The 22412-nt window shown below is 46.8% G+C and overlaps 2 protein-coding genes across 2 annotated transcripts; one reads left to right on the top strand and one right to left on the bottom strand.

Moving 5' to 3' along the window:
- Window positions 1-5505: 5505 nt before the first annotated feature.
- CERS5 (ceramide synthase 5) lies at window positions 5506-21047 on the top strand (the record flags this gene model as incomplete). The annotated part of the gene is made up of 10 exons (XM_017730738.1): window positions 5506-5694; window positions 7686-7816; window positions 10224-10281; window positions 10818-10868; window positions 11382-11474; window positions 12752-12880; window positions 14660-14766; window positions 17018-17174; window positions 18175-18204; window positions 19823-21047. Coding segments are annotated over 10 exons (1098 nt in total), but the record flags the coding sequence as incomplete, so codon positions are not given.
- Window positions 21048-21274: 227 nt separating this feature from the next.
- On the bottom strand, window positions 21275-21619 carry LOC103613203 (cytochrome c oxidase assembly protein COX14 homolog). The gene has a single exon (XM_008630949.2). The coding sequence runs from the start codon at window positions 21575-21577 to the stop codon at window positions 21419-21421; it is 159 nt and encodes a 52-aa protein (XP_008629171.1). The 5' UTR covers window positions 21578-21619; the 3' UTR covers window positions 21275-21418.
- Between the last annotated feature and the right edge of the window lie 793 nt (window positions 21620-22412).

Here is a 22412-nt window from a genome sequence, read left to right as displayed (position 1 = left end):
CTGCTCCGCACTTGGCTTCCGTGTGTGCTTTATTGTACTTTCCCTGAGTTCCTGGATGAGGAAATAGGGCTGACATGGCCCGATGTATCATTAAATACTTTGTGGCTGTCCCTCGTCTCAGGCACGATGGATGTGAGTGCGGATCGTCATCTCTGCCCATAAACAGGTGTAATACGGGATTCCTCATTTACCTGGGCATCCATAAACATGCGAACTTAGCCCTGGGGCAGAGGTAGATCTGCGTGTGGTGCGGTTCTCCCACAGCAGTGTGTGGGTGGCAGAGATATTAATTAGTAAAGCGGCTTACTTAGGAAACCCTTAGGTGAAACGGACCAAGACACTCTGTATTGCTGTTCAGGTGGTTCATTAAACATTGATCTAATCTTAAATTTCTGCTTTGAAAGGGCAGAAGTTGGCCAGGTTGGATGGGCTTGGAGTAACCTGGATTAGTGGAAAGTGTCTCTGCTCATGGTAGGGGTGGGACTGGATAAACTTTAAGGTCCTTTCCAACCCAAACCATTCTGTGATTCCATAGGTATTTCTAAGCATGAAAAGGGCTGCGGGATTAAAGTGAGTGGGAATTGAGTTGGGTTTTTTTCTGTGGGTTTTCTTTAAGAGGTGTGAATTTTCCTGAGCCTTCAGAAATTAAGAAGAAGTGGTTGGGATGAAGTAAAAAGATGGCAAATATGGAGGAAAATGAAGCAGGTCAGCAGACAGGAAAGAAACTTGAGAGGCTCTTTCTTCCCCATCCTATCTTTCTGCCCTTAGGGGAAAAAAGGCCTCAGAAGACCAGTGCAGAGGACCCAGGAACACACATAACACTCCCATCTCAGCTTGGTGTGCTGCTGGTTCTGGCCAAACCTTGGTACTTGCCAGTACATAAGGAAAGGAGGTTGTGAGACACAACCCTGAAAAGGATGTTATAGGGAGGTCCTTAGTCCAGGTGTCAGTCTGGGGAAGAGGTGCAGAATATTCTCTTTTCCTGGAGTTGTTGGGGGACATGCAGCGCATCCTACTACACCTAATGGCACAGTCCTCCAGACAGCATTTACTTTGTCCTGATAGTGTCTCCCTGGTTTATGAAATTTCTTTTGTGGTGTTAATTTAGGGTGGAGTCAAATGATGATTTAACTCCTGAGCCTGCAGAGCAAAACTCAGAGGCCGAGGTCTGGTTCCTGAGGGGGTTGTTCCTGATCTCAGCTGTGTCTCGGTGGTATCCCAAAGTAAAAGCAATTTGTGACAGCACATCCCAGGCAGTTTTTAGTGTGTTTATTTTAAAAGTACATATCTTTGAATAAACTCCTTTCTGTTTCCTCCATCCACTTTGAACATGTCGTTAAAGTTCAGCTTTATCTCAATAAACTCCTGTGGTGCATTCATCCCAATTCAGGCTTTGATTTTTGTGTCAAATGTCTTTCTTGACACACATTTGGCAGTTGGACTTGGTGACTCAGAATTTGAATTGCAGACTCATGCAGCTCTTTTAGTTTAGCTGCTTCTTTTCTCTCTCCTTTTGTAGCTCCTCAGTGTGAGGAAGTGCTTTGTGCTACAGCACTTGTAACACTGACACATTTCTGTTAGTTAGAATTCCACTGAAAATTACCTTTTGCATCATACCATTGACAAAATAATCATTAGTTTAGCTGTCTGTGGGCAGTTTCTGACTGTAGGGATGAGGCAGGACTTGTACAGGAAGGTAAAGACAGTGGCAGGGTGAGGATTTTTGTCCAGTCAGCAAAAAGAAAGACTTCTGCCCATAAATTTGGGTTTATATTTTTTATCCTTGATTATCCTTTTCAGTATTTCTCCTTGCACATCTTGTCTCACTGCAGGCACAAAAGAAAAAAAAAATCCCAGGTATCTGCAAAAACCTGGATGTGGTGTTTTCTAGCTGTACTGGAACACTCTTTGGAACCAGCTGTGGGTGTTACTGGACAGGTCTGAGGAAGGATCTGCAGCTTGTGCTCCAGCTAGGGAGGGGGAGAAAAAGATGATTTGAGATGTTACTTCATCAGGTCTATTGTGGAATGAGGTGGTTAAATCTTAACACAATGAAATTGAGAGATGATGGAAATACAAACTCAACGAGCGCACATTTAATAAATCTCACTTTGGAGATTGTTCTTCCTTTCAGAGCTGTAATAGAGAGTCACCAGCCAAACTGGAATGTTCCATAAAAACAGATTGTGCCTTTTTGTGAAGCACAACATGCCTGAGAACTATTTGTTATAACGTATGAGTCTGTGGACTTGAAAAGGTGTTGGTTTTAAAATCAGTCTGCATTAACAATTAGTGTGAAAAAGGCTCAGGTGTGAGCTGATCTCTGTTGATAAAAGTTTAACAGAAGTGTTGATGTGATGATAATTTCTTGCTGGAAGGTGTGGCAGTAGGTTGACCTTGGGTATAGTTTGTTGCTGTTAAGATTTCTGTGCAATCATAAAATCATTTAGATTAAAAGGGACCTTCCAAGGCCACCTCATCCAATCCTCTCCTCAAAGCAAGGCCGGCATTCAGACAACTCAGGTCGCCTGTGGTCTTCTGCTGTTCAGTTTGAATATCCCCAAGAATGGAAATTCTACTGTCTGGGCAGTATTTTTTCCTATTTTGGGGGTTGTGCGGAACTTTGTCACTGTAGGATCCAGTGCAAAACACATCTGAAAATCTGCTCTGGGACCAAAAACTTGAAGTGCCACAGCAGTTTAAAGTGTGAGTTTACCTTGGTGAGTTTACCTAAATAGCAGGTCAGCTTGGGACTTTCCTGGCTGAGCACAGGATTGACCATTCACTTCACATTCCACCTGCAAGTGGTCCAAGCAGTTGCACTGTGGCTGTGGAGTGGACTCAGGAGCGTTGTCCAGGTGAATCCCCATCTGGTCAGGAGCCCCATGGAAGGCCAGGCATCACCTGCCTGGAGCTTGAGGAGCTCCAGAAGCTCCATTATGACTGGGTCAGACTTCCTTAAAAGTGGGGAAATCCATGCAGTCCTTTTCCTTCCCATTTTTGTGACTGGGACCACGTCCCTTTTCCAGTGTCTGTCTGTTGGTGTCTGGCACTTTCAGTGCCCCTGTAAATGTCTCTGGGTTCTGGGTTGCTCTTTTTCACCAGGTGCTTGAGCCCTGGGCAGTGTCCATAGCCTGTGCCTTCCTTTTGATTTTTATTTTCCCCTCCTCCTGATTTCTGGAAACACCCTATTTATCCTGAAGCCTCTCAGTGAAGTAGGCCTAGTGCTGAGGACCAGTTTCCTGTAAAGTTTTGAGTTTTGTTTGCCTTATTTCTTTTGTTTTCCTGGGCAGAATCTGTTTCTTCTTTCCTTTTGCGTTCTACAATAATGCCCAGACTTTGTATGGATCACTGTGCGCTTTCCTAATCATTCCTTGTCCTCTTTACTTGTTTTTAAGCCAAAAGAAGACCCTAATGATAATAAATTAATTAAATTAATCTGCTCTAGCTGATCCTGTCTTGTTAGAGGGTTGGAGTAGATGATTTCCAGAGGTGCCTTCCAACCCCAGCTATTCCATGGGATTCTGTGAATGTGCAGATTTTTAGATTTTTTCGGTTTCCTCTCTGATATGAGGTAACCATCCAAACTGAGTACCTTCAGGCCAGGTTTGGTGGGGTTTTTTTGTTAGTAGAGCTGTTTAGCACTGTGTCCCAGAAAATGAAATAAAACTATTTGTAATCCTGTAATTGCACATGTGAACTTCTGTGCTGCACTTGTGGTACATCCTGTAGGAAAGCAGAGTATAAAGATGTTCAATACTTTATATATTTTTTTAATACTTTACATTTTTGTGGGGGTCTTGCCAAATGTTTCATAACATCAGGACGCGATTTCTGGCTGGTGGTCTGGATTATGGCGGAAGCTGTGAGCCTTTGGAGCCAAGCTCAAAGGAAATCACTCCTTCCTTTTTTATTTTTTAATTATTTTTTTTTTAAAGCTGTGGGTGTTGAAATGTAGTTTAGCGTGTCCAGAGATGGGAGCAGATCTGGGAAGGGTCTGGAGCACAAAGAGAGGCTGAGGGAGCAGCGGGGCTCAGCCTGGAGAAAAGGAGGCTCAGGGGGGACCTTCTGGCTCTGCACAGCTCCCTGGCAGAGGGGTCAGGTTGGGCATCAGGAGGAATTTCTTCATGAAAAGGGTGGTCAGGCCTTGGAAAGTGCTGCCCAGGGAGGTTTGGAGTCCCCATTCCTGGAGGTGTCCAAGGGAGGCCTGGACGTGGCACTCAGCGCTCTGGGCTGGGGACAAGGTGGGGATTTGGCACAGCTTGGACTCGGTGGTCCTGGAGGGATTTTTCAACCTCTGGGATGCTGGGTAGAGACATGAAGAACTGGGGCAGACCGGGAAGCCTGGGCCTGCAGTGTCTGTCATTTGTTTAGTGTTTTCTGAGAGCTGGGTGTTCCTTTGGGATCAGTCACAAGATGATCTGTAATTCCTCAAGGGAAAACCCCACAACCTGGGACTGTTCTTAAACACAGCCACAGATATTTGTTCCTGAAGCACTAAGTGAGTATTCCTGAGAATAATTGCTGTTGGAGCATTTAGAGCCGCGATTCTCCTGAATTTTAATCTTTCCTTTTAAACACAAGGAGAAATCATAATGATTGTGGTTGGAAAAAGCAGCATTTTCTGCTTGATGGCACTGGGAGGCTCCTAAATATGTGTAATTTCGGCTTAGCTCTCTCTGAAACAATCTCTTTTTGAAAGCAAAATGGTTTTTAATGGTACAAATGTTATGTCCTTTTCAAAATTGTTTTGAGAAACAGATTCTTTCTCAAAATAACTGATAAAAAAATATTGAATATTGCTCCTTCAACCCCCGCTTTTGCCCACCAACAGGAGAGGAACAATTCACATGTCAGGTAATGCAGACATTTCTCTTGGAACCCTGAGCCCATTCTGAGACAAACGTGCAGCAAAACCTGGTAATTTTGAACATGTTTAAATTCGTTTTAGCTGCAAACCCAGGCTTGTTTCCAGAGTCTGTCCTATAAAATCCAGGAAGAGTTAAATCAGTTTGGAATACACAGAGCACGTGGGATGGATGAGATCCCGAGATCAGGGATCTTTCAGACTGGGGGACTTGCATCTTCCTCTCTGTCCTGAAGGAAACAAGCCACTTTATTTTTCCCAAAGACAAAAAGAAAATTAAAAAAACCAAGTTTCTTTTGGGAGCTGTGTCACTTGAACTTCCCTTTTTTTCTGAGCTATGTGACACCAAGGCCTGTTTTGGAAACAAGATACTTTGTTTTAGGGCTTCATCTCCAGCATTTCTGTTCACAGCAGACTGCTATCAGTCTGTTGTTTTATTGCTGAGGAATGAGAATCCCCCTGGGGAGCACATTCGGATCCTTACAAGCCAAGGGCATTAAGATTTAATTTTTCGTTCTGATGTGCACAGTATGTGCTGTCTGCAGTTACCATATGGACTAATAAAAGAAATTTCTTCACCTGGGAATTGGTGGAGTGGAGATTTCAAAAGCTTTTTCACCAGGTTTTGCAGTTGGTGACAAATCCAGGTCTTTGTGATTCAGGCAAAGGAGGGAAATAAATGTCTCGTTTTAATCCAGCTCTTTCTGGGGAATTCTTGCAGGTTTATTGCCAAGCCATGTGCCATAAACCTTGGCATTCAGGACAGTGGACCTCACAGAGCCCAGCCCAATGCAATTTTAGAGAAAGTGTTTACATCCATCACTAAGGTGAGTCACGCTTCAAATTCCTCCTCCATTCCAAAGGGAATGGAGGCCTGGAAGTGTCACGGGGGGGGCTTTTTGCTTCCACTTTTCTGGTTTGAGATGCACATTTCACACTGTGCATCCATGAGTGGGCTCATTCTGGTTTTACTTTGCCTTTGGCATGTCCTTGTGGTAGCAAAATAAATTCCCTGTACAGCTGAGCCATGTGTGTTTCCATCTTTGGAATACAAATGTTCCCCTTGTAGACAGGTCTGAGCTTCTTCCTTTGGTTCCCTGCCTTTGGTCCAAGTTGTACCGTGGGGATTCTTGGTTTAACAAGGGATTTCCCAGCATCTGCCACTTTTATTGGGAAAGTGTTCCTCTTTTTCTTGAGCTCAGTTCCTTTTCTGATTTTACTGGTTTTATTGTGAATGTCTTCCTCTCATTTTTACCATTTACTGTGAACCCAGACAGCAGTCATCAGTGGAAGTGGGTTATTCAGGGAAGTGTTGAGTCAATGAAGTATGTCCAGATGAAGGGCAGGACATTTAATGGTGGCAGGAGGTGTTTCTTTGGGTCGTTTCCTGGCCCTTCCTTCCCTTAAGCTCACGGGCCTACACCACTACAGAATTACAGAATCCCACTGTATTTTATTCAATATTGAATAAGTGCAATAGAATTTCATTAAAGATAACAAAATGGAAGGTTTTCTGTTGAGATTTGGTGATGCTGAACCTCATCTACTGGAGCAGATAAAGGGAAATTCTATAAAAACCTCAAAAAACTTGCCTTGTGGGAACATTAAAGTTTTGAGGCATTTGGAATGCCGTGTGAACTGAAAAATCCCCAGAATCTGATGCCCTTTGTTGGGAGAACTTTAATGTAGGGGATGTCCTTGAAATTAATGTTTAGAAAACCCAGGAGGTGTCACAGGCTGTGCAGAATTTGTCTGGCTTACGAAACCTTTCACTGTCCCAGTGTGCTGTGGCTTCTGTTGGGTTTGGAGAGTCAGGCTGGGGGTGGCCCTGGTGCAGGGGAAGGATTTCACTGCTGCTCTGAGCTGGGAGCTCTGAATTCCCCTTGGAGGCAGGTGCTTTCCCAGTGCCCCAGCCATTAAATCCCAGGAAGGTGCTAAGAGATGTGGTGTGGTGGAGTGACAGGGCAGTCGTGGTCTCAAGGCTGAAAATCCAATTACTCTTGATTTTGTTTTTCAGCTGGACAGACTGATGATTTTGTATTAAATCAGCATTCTGCGTAGCTTTCGTGGTTTGTATGTAACTCAAATAGTAAAATGTGTTTATCATCTTTCAGTGGTAGAGCTCCCTGGCAGAGCTGGTCTGAATTATCTCACTCCTGGGCCATTGTAGAGGGAGTTACCAGGTTTGGTTCACTTTGATAAATCCATTTGTGTTCATTCAGACAAAATCCCAGTAGAGTTCCCAGGTGGAGAACAGGGATATATTACATCTATATTTGTCATGGAAGTGTTTCAGTGTTCAAATATATTTTCATTTATAAACTTTGATAACAGAAATACCACAGTTTCTACAATGCCCTTTTGGAATATACAAATATCTACTGTGTTAAACCAACTCTTACTTTAAAGTTTCCCTGTCCTTGCTGTGAGTAGCAACCCTTAAACATCTTCAGCTTTGCTCCTCCTGAGTTCTGGGCTGCTTGAATTGTTGTGCAGCTTTAAAAGGTAGGACAGGAAACTTTACAGCTCCTCCCCCCAAATTAACGCTGAACAGTCACATTCTTTGTCTTAACGTGCTGTCAACTGATGAAATAGGTGAGGAAATGCTCAACCAAAACCACTCTGAGTAATTAAGTAATTAGTGGCTTATGAAGGTTAAACCTGAATGACCATTTGTGGCAATGGGTTCTTGCTTCCAGACTCTCTATGGTCCCTTCCTGGAGTGCTTTTTGTTATCTGTGCATTATTTCTGTCACAATGCAGGACTGCAAGTAGGTTGAGGAGTGGGAGAAATGACATTTGTTTCATTTTCCTTCAGTCTCCAGATGGAAAAAGGTTAGAAGGCTTGTCCAAGCAGCTGGACTGGGATGTCCGAAAGATCCAGCGCTGGTTTCGGCATCGGAGGAACCAGGACAAACCCACCACCCTCACTAAATTTTGTGAGAGCATGTATGTTTGTGCAGAGGGGCTTCATCTTAGAGCTCTGGCTGTGTGTTCTCCTCTAGCTGGGCCTGGGGGCAGCTGCTCTGCCAGACCAGGGCCGAAATCCGTGTACAAGCAAACGGGGGCAGTTAAAGGAGGTTTTAAAATTGTAAAATATTAAAATTGTAAAATATTTTGTGGGCATGCCTGAGAGACCAGAATGGGGTACAGGAGTCAGTGCTGAGCAGCTTTAGATGCTGGGCCAGCTCCTTCATGGCACTTGAGAGCGTGTGTGTGTGCTCATGTGTGTCCATATCCATGTGTGTGCACACACTTGTGTGTGTCCATGCCCACGTCTGTGTGCACACGGGTGTGTGTGTGTGTGTCCATGTCTATGTCTGTGTGCACACGTGTGTGTGTGTGTCCATGTCCACGTCTGTGTGCACACGGGTGTGTGTGTGTGTGTCCATGCCCATGTCTGTGTGCACACGGGTGTGTGTTTGTGTGTCCATGTCTATGTCTGTGTGCACACGTGTGTGTGTTTGTGTGCCCATGCCCATGTCTGTGTGCACACGTGTGTGTGTTTGTGTGCCCATGTCTGTGTGCACATGGGTGTCTGTGTGTCCATGCCCACGTCTGTGTGCACACGTGTGTGTTTGTGTATCCATGCCCATGTCTGTCTGTGTGCACACGTGTGTGTGTTTGTGTGCCCATGCCCATGTCTGTGTGCACACATGTGTGTGTTTGTGTCCATGTCCATGTCTGTGTGCACACGTGTGTGTCCATCCCATGTCTATGTCTGTGTGCACGTGTGTGTGTTTGTGTGTCCATGTCCACGTCTGTGTGCACACGTGTGTGTGTGTGTGTCCATGTCCACGTCTGTGTGCACACGGGTGTGTGTGTGTGTCCATGCCCACGTCTGTGTGCGTGTGTGTGTGTGTCCATGTCTATGTCTGTGTGCACACGTGTGTGTGTGTGTCCATGTCTGTCTGTGTGCACACGGGTGTGTTTGTGTGTCCATGTCCATGTCTGTGTGCACGTGTGTGTGTGTGTGTGTCCATGTCTATATCTGTGTGCACACGGGTGTGTGTGTGTCCATGTCCACGTCTGTGTGCACACGGGTGTGTGTGTCCATGTCTATATCTGTGTGCACACGGGTGTGTGTGTCCATGTCTATATCTGTGTGCACACGGGTGTGTGTGTCCATGTCTATATCTGTGTGCACACGGGTGTGTGTGTCCATGTCTATATCTGTGTGCACACGGGTGTGTGTGTCCATGTCTATATCTGTGTGCACACGGGTGTGTGTGTCCATGTCTATATCTGTGTGCACACGGGTGTGTGTGTCCATGTCTATATCTGTGTGCACACGGGTGTGTGTGTCCATGTCTATATCTGTGTGCACACGGGTGTGTGTGTCCATGTCTATATCTGTGTGCACACGGGTGTGTGTGTCCATGTCTATATCTGTGTGCACACGGGTGTGTGTGTCCATGTCTATATCTGTGTGCACACGGGTGTGTGTGTCCATGTCTATATCTGTGTGCACACGGGTGTGTGTGTCCATGTCTATATCTGTGTGCACACGGGTGTGTGTGTCCATGTCTATATCTGTGTGCACACGGGTGTGTGTGTCCATGTCTATATCTGTGTGCACACGGGTGTGTGTGTCCATGTCTATATCTGTGTGCACACGGGTGTGTGTGTCCATGTCTATATCTGTGTGCACACGTGTGTGTTTGAGTGTCCATGCCCATGTCTCTGTGCACACACGTGTATGTGTGTGTGTCCATGCCCACCTCTGTGTGCCCGTGTGCCCACACTGGGTGTAAATCCCCTGGAACGCCCCTGCACTCTCTGCTCCTGCCCAGAGCTCGTTCCCGTTCCCACAGGAACGACCTTCTGGCTTTCCCAGTTACAGACACTCCTTGGCTTCCTTTTCTTCTCTGTTCAGTCCATTCTTTGTTCCCTGTTCCCCCCATGCTCCTGCAGTTTTCTTTGTAGTGCTGTAGAACCTCAGTATTTTTTCCTGACTTATTTCTCCTCTGCTGCTTTCTTTCCTTTCCAGTAACTTTCAATTCTTCCCCCAGTATGGTTTTGTCTACTTAAAGCCACAAGGTAAGAGGGACAAATACATACATTAGGATACCTCTGGATAACAACAACTTTGCTTGTTGTTACCTTGTTGTCTCTTAAAGCATATGAATGATGCATGTTCACCCTGAATTTCAAACTTGGCTGTTGATGCAAGCTCATGGGTGGTGTGAAAACTCTTCAATAGGTTTATCTGACCTGAAATGTTTAGAAATGAAGGTGGGTGAAAGCTTTTCAGGTGTCAGATTTGGGGGTTCTCCCAACTATTTCAATTAACTTTACAAATGTTAACCAGAAGCTGCTTCTATGTCCTAAGTTTATTTTTTACTTCTTTTTCCAGGTGGAGATTTACATTTTATTTAAGTATATTTTTTTATGGAATCAGGTTTCTCTGGACGGTGAGTTGCTCTGTTACCCCTGTTGTTGTTCTGTGTGGTTGCAGCTGAATGATCCCTGATTTGGGATCCTGGGAGTTCTGTTAAAGACCTTCCACACACTTTAGGGAAGCTTCTATACAGATATGTCATTTTGGAAACAATAGAAAATTATTTGTCGTGTTACCCCAGAATGTTGGAAGAAACAAGGTGGGGTTTGGGTTTTTTTGCTATGGAGAGCTGCTGCTTTTTTTTTCTTCTCTCCCTCTTGAAGGGATACAGGTTCATCTCCTTGGGTCTTTGTTATTATTAGAGCTGTATGATTATTCTAGAAATTTCCATTGCAGCAGAAGTCACATTGGCAGCACAAATTAGATTTTAAATCACTAGGGTTTTTTACAATAAATGTAGTTTGAATGGCAGAATGAAGGTAAAATTTCAGTGAAGCAATGCTGTAGTGTCAGGTGCCTTTAGGTGCTGGGGAGGAAAACACCCAGTACAAACTGGGGTTTCATAGAACTTCTTATTTCTATATAATAAAAACTTACTGTTTCCTTTAGGCACCCTGGTTTTGGGACACACGACAGTGCTGGTACAACTACCCTTTCCAGGTATGAGAGAAACACCTCCTAAACTCCAACTTTTTGGACAATTAGAGTTTTTATTTTTGTTATTGATACTGGATTAAAACTCTGGCATTTACTCTTTGTGCCTTTACATCCTGGTTAGGTTTGGCAACAGCAAGGTTTCCTCAGATACATCTGACTCATAGTCACTTTATGTTTACTTGCTGCTGAGATTATTAAAAGTGGGAGAAAAAGGCATAAAATCATAGTGGTAATTTATTTATTTACTGCATAGAGGCCCACAGTCTGTTTAAATATTGACAAGGGAATTTACTCCTTTGGAAGAAAGCTCAAACACAATAATATTTGTGTGAGTAAGCCTGGAGTAAAATGCCTGTTGCTTAAGCTTGTTTTTATTAAACCTGAACGATTTAACTTGTGCCTCAGCTATTCTGGAGGAACAAAGTGGGTTGGAAAAGGAGGAAGGAAAAAAGTGATTTTAATGTAAATTTTGAATTCCTTTGTCTTGTAACTGTGCTATCTCTGTGTGTTTTCCAGCCTCTAACATCCAGGCTTTATTATTACTATGTCTTGGAGCTGGCCTTCTACTGGTCCCTCATGTTTTCTCAGTTTACAGACATTAAACGGAAGGTGAGATGAACCAGAATTGCATTAACCACGCAATAGCTATAATAAAAATAATAATAAATAGATAGGACTAACAAAAAAATGGGCGTGTGCCTGGCCAGCAAAGCCAAAATGTAGTGATAACTATGTTTTTTCTTCATTTACACCTTTGTGAGCCTCCCCTCTCCAGTAAGCACGATGCAGTCCTGGGAAAAAGAGGGGAGCAAGGCTGACCTGCAGCCTTGGGTATCCTTGAGTTCCTTTCGCCTTCCAGGGGAAAGAACAGCATCACTCAATACCTCCCAATCAAAAGTTAACAAATCATTCCCAAAATTAGATTTAACTGGAAGGCTTGCAAGAAAACGAGCTGCTCAAAGCAGTACTTGCTGAAGCTGCTGAGGAAATGGCAAACGCTAAGGCAATAATAAATGGGGTTTTGAAAGGAATTTCTCATCTGTGTGAGGAGCAGATGATGAGTGGTTGCAGTTGCTCAGATCTAATTCTGTCACGCTGCGTTCCAGGATTTGGTTATTGTTGCTGTTGGAGAACAGTCCCCAGTAAATCCTGGCTTATTGCTTCCTTTACATGAGCCACAAAGCAGCAAATTATCCCAATTTTTGCATTGGCTGTTAAAAAAACCAAATTTAGCCAGGCTTTTTTCTGTGCTGAAATATTAGCAGGTGAAGCACTATGGAGTACAGTGGAGCTGCAGACAGGGAGTGATGAACAACCTCTGGGACTCTGTAATGGTTAATTTTGACTTTATCAAGTGGATGACATTCCCCAGCGCAGCAGGGGGAGGTACAAGAACCTGGGGGCTGAAGTGCAAACCAGCCCTGAATATTGGGCATTGTAAACATTTTTTGTTCTTCTGGTTCTTTCTGGTGTTCTCTGCCTGCTCTGCCCTGGCAGGGTTTGGTCACTGACAGCACTTAAATGTGTGCCAGGAGCTGAGGGGACGAGCAGTGTATCTGTAAAACCACAAGGAGCCAAAAATAAGGGTCATCTTGTCGTCTGAATCATTTCTATGGGGTCTGCAGGTATAGTTGTGTGTGTGCCAGAGAGACTGTGCTGATCCCTGAGCAGGCAGAGCTCTGACTTGAGCAGCACCAAAGCTGAGAGACCTTTTTGGAAGCTTTTGTGGAGACGGTGGGAGTGTGATGAGCTGGGCTTGCTGTGGAGTCAGACCCTGAACCGAAAGAATCCTGGGACCCCGGTGACTCAGTTGGGTGGCTCTGTTCCAAACTTTTGCATTTGTGTGATGGCCAAAGAGTCTTCATTCGTAGTTTTCCTGTTTCCAGGACTTCCTGATCATGTTCGTCCATCATTTGGCCACAATCGGACTCATCACGTTCTCGTACATGAATAACATGGTGCGGGTTGGAACTCTGGTGCTATGCCTCCACGATGCTTCAGATTTCCTCTTGGAGGTGATTTTCCTTTCAAATCTTTGCATCCCTAATGCTGGTGTGATCTCAGGGGAACAAGCTGACATTCCCATTCTTGATAAACTGCATTAAATGTGCCATGGAATTTGTGCTGCTGACCAGAAAAAGCTGACAAAGCCTTGTCAGCTTTTCCTCCAAACTGCTTGAGTGGTGAGAGTCACAGAACCATGGAATGGTTTGGGTTGGAAGGAACCTTAAAGATCATCCAGTTCCACTGTCCCAGGTTGCTCCAAGTCCCATCCAACCTGGCCTTGGACACTTCCATGGATGGAGCAGCCACAGCTTCTCTGGGCACCCTGTGCCACAGCCTCAGCCACCTCTCACGGAGGTGAGCCACAAAGCAGCAAATTATCCCAATTTTTGCATTGGCTGTTAAAAAAACCAAATTTAGCCAGGCTTTTTTCTGTGCTGAAATATTAGCAGGTGAAGCACTATGGAGTACAGTGGAGCTGCAGACAGGGAGTGATGAACAACCTCTGGGACTCTGTAATGGTTAATTTTGACTTTATCAAGTGGATGACATTCCCCAGCGCAGCAGGGGGAGGTACAAGAACCTGGGGGCTGAAGTGCAAACCAGCCCTGAATATTGGGCATTGTAAACATTTTTTGTTCTTCTGGTTCTTTCTGGTGTTCTCTGCCTGCTCTGCCCTGGCAGGGTTTGGTCACTGACAGCACTTAAATGTGTGCCAGGAGCTGAGGGGACGAGCAGTGTATCTGTAAAACCACAAGGAGCCAAAAATAAGGGTCATCTTGTCGTCTGAATCATTTCTATGGGGTCTGCAGGTATAGTTGTGTGTGTGCCAGAGAGACTGTGCTGATCCCTGAGCAGGCAGAGCTCTGACTTGAGCAGCACCAAAGCTGAGAGACCTTTTTGGAAGCTTTTGTGGAGACGGTGGGAGTGTGATGAGCTGGCCTTGCTGTGGAGTCAGACCCTGAACCGAAAGAATCCTGGGACCCCGGTGACTCAGTTGGGTGGCTCTGTTCCAAACTTTTGCATTTGTGTGATGGCCAAAGAGTCTTCATTCGTAGTTTTCCTGTTTCCAGGACTTCCTGATCATGTTCGTCCATCATTTGGCCACAATCGGACTCATCACGTTCTCGTACATGAATAACATGGTGCGGGTTGGAACTCTGGTGCTATGCCTCCACGATGCTTCAGATTTCCTCTTGGAGGTGATTTTCCTTTCAAATCTTTGCATCCCTAATGCTGGTGTGATCTCAGGGGAACAAGCTGACATTCCCATTCTTGATAAACTGCATTAAATGTGCCATGGAATTTGTGCTGCTGACCAGAAAAAAGCCTTGTCAGCTTTTCCTCCAAACTGCTTGAGTGGTGAGAGTCACAGAACCATGGAATGGTTTGGGTTGGAAGGAACCTTAAAGATCATCCAGTTCCACTGTCCCAGGTTGCTCCAAGTCCCATCCAACCTGGCCTTGGACACTTCCATGGATGGAGCAGCCACAGCTTCTCTGGGCACCCTGTGCCACAGCCTCAGCACCCTCTCAGGGAGGGTGATCATATCCTCTGGCAGTGGGAAGCCATTCCCTCTTGTCCTGTCACTCCAGGCCCTTGTAAATAGTCTCTCCCATTGTTCTTGTAGGACCATATAAATAATAGTATAAAAATAGTAATGCAGTATAATAATCCCTCTTTGTTCCAAACTGTACAAATGTGATGGAGAGTTTCTTGCAGCTCTCCAGCTGGGTAATTACAGGCATGCACAAAGGGAGTAATATTGGCATGTTTCTTGTCTCTTGTAGGCTGCAAAACTGGCCAATTATGCCAAGTACCAACGCCTGTGTGATGCTTTCTTCATGCTTTTTGGGGTTGTGTTCATCGTGACCCGGCTGGGCATTTACCCCTTCTGGTAAGCACCTAGAGCTGGGAGGTCTTGGTTGTTCTCCCAATCCTTTCAGCAGAGCCTTTGTTTTAGACTTTTCCCAAGCATCCCAGCTGTCCCTCGAGGCAGCCTGAAGCTGCACAAGGCCCAAGTGCTCTTTGGGGCAGGAGGTTTGAGTAGGCACATGAAGAAATCTCTCCCCAGTCAGCTGAGGGACTGGGAGAAGAGTCCAGAATCCCATTCACAGCTGCCCCTCCCCTGCTGCAGTGATGACAGAGTCAGCCAGAATCTGCTCTGAGAGGCTTGAAGGATTCTTTGCTTCTCTGAAGAAGTTCTAGAAATAATTACAAGTGAGGCACAGTCTCTTGAGGTAATTTTTGTTTGTATCTGGCTTAGTCATCACTGCAGTTTCTGATTCTTATGACACTTCTGTCCTGTCCTTGTGTCGTGACTGTTCAGAGCCTGAAATAGGTCTGAGGTTTCTTGGGAGGTAAAACCCTGGATAAATGGCTTAGAGAGAATCATCCCATAAGGAGATTCCCTCTCACCTCAGTAGGTCAGACCTGGAGAGGTGCTTTGGTTGATGAGCTGTTGTCTGTTTATTGTGTGTGGTGACAATTTGGTTACACCATTTTACTGCATGTATTTATTTCCATGGACACCTGGCACTCCCATTCTTTTTGGGTGCCTGGTAGGCAGCAACAATCCTTTCACTTTAGGATCAGGCTTGCAGTTAAAGCTCTTGCTTATTTTCCAGTAAATGCACCAAAGGACTCTGGATGAAGAAGAGCTTTAATTCTTTTTTCTTCGTAGGCTCCTTCCAGGGACAGACAAGAGAGTTGTTTTTGCAGCTGCTGTCTGTCATGAGGGGATGCCCTTACCTCACACCAGTGCTCAGCATCCTGTAAATCTTTAATGTGTTTTCCACTGGCTCTAATGTCACTCCTCAGCTTTGTAGAGGAATCTGGCAAGCTGCAGCAGTACTGCAGACCCTGTGCTGTTTCACTTCATGTGTATTCCCTCCTGTAATTAGTAATGTAAAATATCAACAGATCTCTGGAATTGCATTTAATTCCCTCATAAACCTGCTATGAGTTAAATATTTCTGGAGCTGCCTTTTGGGGGATTTTGGTTCTTGTTTGAAAGGCTTGTTTTGCTTTTCTTGTGAAATGTTAAAAGCTGTGTGAAATTAATGTGGCTGTTAAAGGTCTCTCCATACCTCTCTGCATCATAAAATCTAAAGTGTTTATTAAATTGCTGAAGGACTGGCAATAACTCCCAGCAACAAGAACAGCAAAACAGTAATGAAAGAAACACAAGACGTGGGCTATAAAGCAGTTTTGAGTCTTCCAGCCTGGCCAGAGGAATCTGTAAAACTCCAAAGGAGGAGAAGAGCACCCAGGGAGGGAGGGAGGCCTTCTGGGAACAAAATTCCTTCCTGATCCCAGAATCCTTGAGATTGGAAAAGCCCTCCAAGACCATGGAGTCCAACCTGTGACCCAATCCCCACCAGAGCACTGAGTGCCATGTCCAGTTGTTCCTTGGGCACCTCCAGAGATGGGGACTCCAAACCTCCCTGGGCAGTGCCTTCCAAGGCCTGACCTCCCTTTCCATGAAAAAATTCCTCCTGATGTCCAACCTGAACCTTTCTTGGCACATCCTGAGGCCCTTTCCTCTTGTCCTGTCCCTATTCCCTGGGAGCAGAGCCTGATACCCCCCCCAGCTGCCCCCTCCTGTCAGGGAGTTGTGCAGTGCCAGGAGGTTCCCCCTGAGCCTCCTTTTCCCCAGCTGTTCCCAGCTCTGGATGTGCTCCAGCCCCTCAATATCCCTTGCTGTGAGGGCCCAGAACAGGACACAGCCTCACAGTGCCCAGCACGGAGGGACAGTGCCCATGCTATTTCTGATATGATTTTTGATCTTTAAATCCGTGTGAAAGCTGCCCAAGCAGGAAGGTGTTAACGGTTGTTTTGGTGACCAGAGCAGCCTGACATCACTTCCTGTGAAGTTGTTATAAATAAATGCTTGTGCTTTGGAGAAGAAAATTGGCAGCAGATCCGTGTGTGTAACCGAATTGCAGCACATTCACATGTTCTGTTTGTTGCTCAGTTCAAATGTTCCTAATGAGCTTTACTCAGTCTCCTGACTCTGGCAGGAGCAGAGCAGCAGATGCTCAGTGAGACACAAACCCCGTTGTGCATCTGGCCTGGCACCTCCAGTCAGAGCTGGAAGCCCTGCACCAGCACAGCCGATCTGAAATGTGTTTCTGGATCTCTTTAAGGATTTTGAACACAACCCTGTTTGAAAGCTGGGAGTTGATCGGTCCCTACCCTTCCTGGTGGCTGTTCAACGGGCTCCTGGTGATCTTGCAGGTCTTGCACATCATCTGGTCTTACCTCATCATCCGCACGGCCTCCAAGGCCCTGGTGCGAGGCAAGGTAAGACTCGGAGGCTTCTGGGTACAAGCCTTTTCGTACAAGCCCTTTGAAGGAATCATGAGAAACTGGGCTTTTCAATGAGGGCTGGTGTTGGTTTTTGTGGGACTTGCATCAGGAGTTCACAAAAACGGCAGTTTTTTACCTTGATTGCTCTCTACTTTTGAGTCCCCAGGTGTGTTCAGAGGCAGGGAGTCTCTCCTGGGCAGGCAGGGAAATAACTCAATTTTCCAGTACATTCAAATGTCCTAAAATAGCGATTATGGCAGACTTGTTACACACTCTGGAGTTTAAGGTTGGTAGCAGGCTCTCTTTTGGACAACAGGATGAACGTACAGAATGTTTCTCAGCTTCACTTGGTCCTTGGGATGTGTTGGGGATTGTGCATCTTCACTGGCTTCTGTCTGCCAGTGCAGGCACTGAGCTCCAGCACTCAGGGAAAGGGTTCCCAGGGGTGCAGTGGGGTTTGCTGGTTGTCAAAAATCACAGAATGGCCTGGGTTGGAAGGGACCCTAAAGATCATCGAGTTCAAGGCCAGGTTGGACAGGGCTTGGAGCAACCTGGGATACTGGAAGGTGTCCCTGCCCATGGCAGGGGGTGGAACAAGGTGAGCTTTAAGGTCCTTCCAATCCAAACCATTCCATGATTCTCTGAATCAAAATGCTTTTTCCTCTCAGATATTGATATTCTGATCTGGGTTTCTCTGACAGCTCTGCATTATTTTGTGTTTGACTTCAGCTGCCCCTACACATGGAATGTGGCTTTGAAAAATAGAAATATTCGGGTTCATTCTGGGGGCCAGCAGGTTTCAGGGTACGAGCTCTTCATCTGTTCCCCACAGCTGCTACTACAAATGCCTGATTTTCATTCTCTGCAGCTGTTTCTGTATCCTGAGTTCTACACCTTTTCCCTTTCCTTGGTTCTCTCCTGTCCAGGTGACCTAGCCAGAGAAAGGACTCTAAGCTCTGTCTTCTTCATTCTTTTCTCCTTTTCTCTGTGCCAGATTGGAGCTGGACAGTTTCACCCTGTGCATGTAAGTGTGACCTGTGGTTCTGTTTGTTCACTGAAACACGTCTGTGTCGAGGCCAAGACAAAAGCAGAGCCCTGGTCTTGGGGTTTTGGTGCCTTCTCCTTCTCTCCCTGGTCCAGACAGAGTGCTAAAATATTGTTTTTTCCAAAGGTCAGAGCAGTGTCCTGGGGTCTGTTCTTAGCTGCTGTCACCTGCCTGCACAACCTTCACTTTCTGCTGTTACACACCCACACACTCCAGTTTCTGTCTTTGCTCCTCATCAGCACCGCACTGAGGAGGAGAGGGCAGAAGGAATTTACTCCTTTTTGTGAAAAGGAGTAAAACAGTCACTTCTCCCTCAAGAATGGGAAAATTTCCAAGGGATTTCTGCTTCCTTCCAGTGACCCTTTGAACATTCAATATAGCAGGAGATTGGGGAAAGATAGCAAAAGTTCTGGCAACAGGCAGAAGCCAGGACATCCAACAAGTTCCTGCAGATCATTAACTTCACCTGGCTTCCAGCCAGATCTTCCCTGGAGTTCAACCACTTCCTGCTGCTGGAGAGCCCTAAGCCTGACTCCAAGAGAGCAGAGCAGAGTGAAATCCTGGAATCCTTGGAAAGCTGCAAGCCAGAGTGCTGGCATGTGGAGTTACTGAGGGCTGTTGGCTGCAGAGGGAGGGGAGTGAGGAGCTGCCTTGGGCAGAGCAGGGGCCGCTCCCCAGGCCCAGCTTGTGCTGGGGAGGTTTGGCTCTGGCACCTGCCACCACCCAAGGTGTGTGTTTGCAGTTGGGGCCGGGTTTATGGGCTCTTCCCTTCCCCTTCTGGCTCTGCAGGGCTGGAGCAGGGCCCTGCTGTGGCACTTGGGGCAGCTGGCACCAAAGTCCTCCTGGGAAGGTTCAAAATCCACATGAAAGTCAAACTGAGCTGGATTTGCAGCCAGTCTCTAAGGCATAAGTCTGTAAGCAGATCTGGATCCCTGGGCTGAGACTCCTCCTGTTCTGAGCGGGTGTTTGCTGGATCAGACACTGCCTTTGTTCTCCATCCCTCTGTCCAAACAGGCTCCTGGTCCTAAATGGGATCTCCCAGATGAAGCACAGGCTGTGGAAATGGAGGTGCTTTGTTCGAGCAGTGATGTTATAAATAAAGCTGGTTAATTTTTAAAATAGCAAAGCTGCTCCTTGTAGGACAAAGTGTTCTCTCTCAGACTGACACCTTCCTGGTTTTTGGTTGTCGGACCTACTTGTGATTGTGGCATGAGAAAATTTTGCTTCAAAACAAATTATTTAGAAAAATGATCTTTAACTGATCTAGAGAGGAGCTCTTGGAAGACAAGAACAATGCCAGATCTGTAATACAATCTGATCTGCTGAGAGCAAGAGTGAAGTGCTTTCACAGATATTCAGAATATTTGGAAAATGGAACTCATCTTTACAAATTGTCTTTTTCAGTGTCTGTGTCTTGTTCCTAATGTGATGACAGGCTCCTTCTTGGGAAGTTGAACTGACCAAGACTCAAATGTAGGAGGTAGATGTGAGTGAAGGTGGTTCATCACATGGACACAACCTTCTAACTGCTGGTTTCTGTCAATTTTTCAACTCCCCTTCTCCTCTCCCACTACCCAATTCCACTGGCAATGTTTAGGTATCCAAGGATGACCGCAGTGACGTGGAGAGCAGCTCCGAGGAGGAGGATGTGACTTCCAACAGCACAAAAGGAATTTTCAGCACTTCCAGTAACGGTTCCAACCGCCTGAACGGCCATGTGGCCGGTGGCCAGGGGACAGGAGAGGAGTAAGGCCCTGGGCTGGCCTTGAGCAAACACGAACTTCTCTTTCAATATCTAGTTGTGTTGAGCTCCACATTCCCAAGTGATCTTTAATCAAAAACCCCTTCCCCAGAAACCTCCAGCAGACCCGAGACGGGCACAACCCTGACCAGTCAGAGGCTTTGCACGGCACAAGGGATGAAGCCAAAGACCGGGGCAAAAACAAAGCTGCAGATTTCACTTCAAGCCATTTTGTACTTCAGAAGTACCAAAAGCCACCCCTGAGTCCTGTTGATATTTGCAGAGGTGTCTTTGTCTTTGACAAACTGGCTTTTACTGGGATCAGCTCAAGGCAGAGCAGGTTTAGACCGCGGGGTTTGGTGCCACTCAGTGACGGTTCACTCCAGGCAAGTGCAGCTGCTCTTGATGCAGTCCAGAAGCCACTTCAGAGCATGGAGAATGCAGGTTCCACATCCCAACTGCCCTGGGTGAGGCAGAGACTCTTCTCCCAGCCAAGCTTTGAACTGTGCTGCCCCGGAACCACTGCTCTGCCTCGCCCCAGGCTGCTGGGGAGGTCCCAGCTGCTCATCTCTGCTGTCACCAGGGACCAGGCCAGCATCTGCTGCCTCTTTTGGTGCTGCAAACCCCCTCTGAAGTCTTGACCAAAGCCTTCTGCAAGGGGAGAGGGGGGGTGGTTTATTGCCCCTGAGACAACCAGCACAATCCAGGCCTTTTAATTGTTTTCTTCCTGTTGAAATTGTGGTTTTGAAGACTTCTCTAGACCTGCTGGATTCAGTTGGCTAAGCCAGGATCAGAGGGAGGATCAGAACTGGTGGGCTGGGTTTAACTCTCCAAAAAATGAGATGTTTTGTTCCTGTACTCTGAGACAAGTGATTGTTGCTGCTCTGATGTTAGAGCTGTGGAGGAACCTGGGGCTGGAAGAGCAGCCACACTATGGGCTTTGCTTCTCTTTTTTTATTCAATGGTACTTGGGGGCAATGAAACGATCAATCAGGAGCAGAATTTTGGAAACTTCTCAAGTTGTTACCATTTTATACTGTTGTTTACTCTTATCTCCAATTAAAAGTTGCTTCAGAAACTTGGGGTGATGTGTTTCATCTTGAGGAAATAGAACAGAGGACAGGGTCTGTCCCTTGGCTGTCCCTGAGCACCTGAGCTGCTGCAACTTTCTGGAAGGACAGAATAGAGGTGATGAACTCGTGGAAGGTGTCCCTGCCCACGGAAGGGGGGTGGAACCGAGTGACCTTTGAGGTTCCTCCCAGCCCAGCCCAGTCTGTGACTTGGGGGACACCACACAGCACCACACCATCCACTTTCACAGGGGTTTTATTGCGCTCCATCTGCCTCCCCCAGCCCAGGGGGGACCGGGAACGCGGCGCCAGTCGCAGCTCTCGGGGCTGGGTGCAGCTCCCAGGGCCGGTCCCAGCTCCCAGGGCCGGTCCCAGGGTGGGCTCAGCTCTCGGGGCCGGGCGCCTTCTCCCGCTCGCGGCGGCGCTGGAGAATCCGCTGGACGCGGACACTGCACAGGTACCCGGCGTACACCGTCAGCAGCATCATGGAGCCCGAGAACGCCTTGTAGCCAAAGTCTGCCAGCTGCTTTCTGGACACCATGGCTGCACCTGCGAGACAGACACGGAATCCCAGGATAGGCAGGGTTGGAAGGGACCTCTGGAGATCATCCAGTCCAACCCCCCTGTGTCCAGGCACGGTCACCCAGGGCAGGTGGCACTGAAATGTGTCCAGGTGGGCTTGGAGTGTCTCCAGAGAGGGAGACTCCCATAACTCCATGGGCAGCTGTTCCAGTGCTCTGCCCCCCATGGAAAGAAGTTCTTCCTCATGTTGAGGTAAAACTTCCTTGTGGTGTAATTTATGGCTGTTGCTCCTTGTCCTGTTTCTGGGCATCACCAGAAAGAGTCTGGCACCATCCTCTGACCCCTTGGAGATACTTATATGTATTCATAAAATCCCCTCTCAGTCTTCTCCTCTCCAGACTAACCAGGACCAGCTCCCAGAGTCTCTCCTCAGAGAGATGCTCCAGATCCCTCAACGTCTTTGTGGCCTGCACTGGACCCTCTCCAGCAGCTCCTTGTCTGTCCTGTTGTGAGGAGCCCAGAACTGGACAGAGCACTCCAGATGTGCTTCTCTAAGGCCAAGGGGCAGGATCCCCTCCCTGACCTGCTGGCCACGCTCTTCCCGATGCATCCCAGGATCCTGCTGCTCCTCCTGACCCCAGGTCACTCTGCCAGCTCATGGGCAACTTGTCACCCACCAGGAACCCCAGGTCCTTCTCCACAGAGCTGCTCTCCAGCAGATCACCCCCAACCAGTGATGGTACTTGGGGCTATTCCTCCGCAGGTGCAGGAGCCTGCACTTGCTCTTGTTGAGCCTCATTATTCTACTAAATCACTAGGTTTCTGTTTGCCCAATTCTCCAGCTGATGGAGGCC

Source organism: Corvus brachyrhynchos, unplaced genomic scaffold (genome assembly GCF_000691975.1).
Source record: "Corvus brachyrhynchos isolate BGI_N302 unplaced genomic scaffold, ASM69197v1 scaffold933, whole genome shotgun sequence".
NCBI classification, from domain to species: domain Eukaryota; kingdom Metazoa; phylum Chordata; class Aves; order Passeriformes; family Corvidae; genus Corvus; species Corvus brachyrhynchos.
The sequence above is the reverse complement of the archived record's forward strand: the minus strand, read 5'-3'. Positions and strand labels throughout refer to the sequence as shown.

Coding starts and splice junctions, on each gene's coding strand:
- LOC103613203 (XM_008630949.2), bottom strand. CDS start 21,577: ATGGTGTCCAGAAAGCAGCTGGCAGACTTTGGCTACAAGGCGTTCTCG.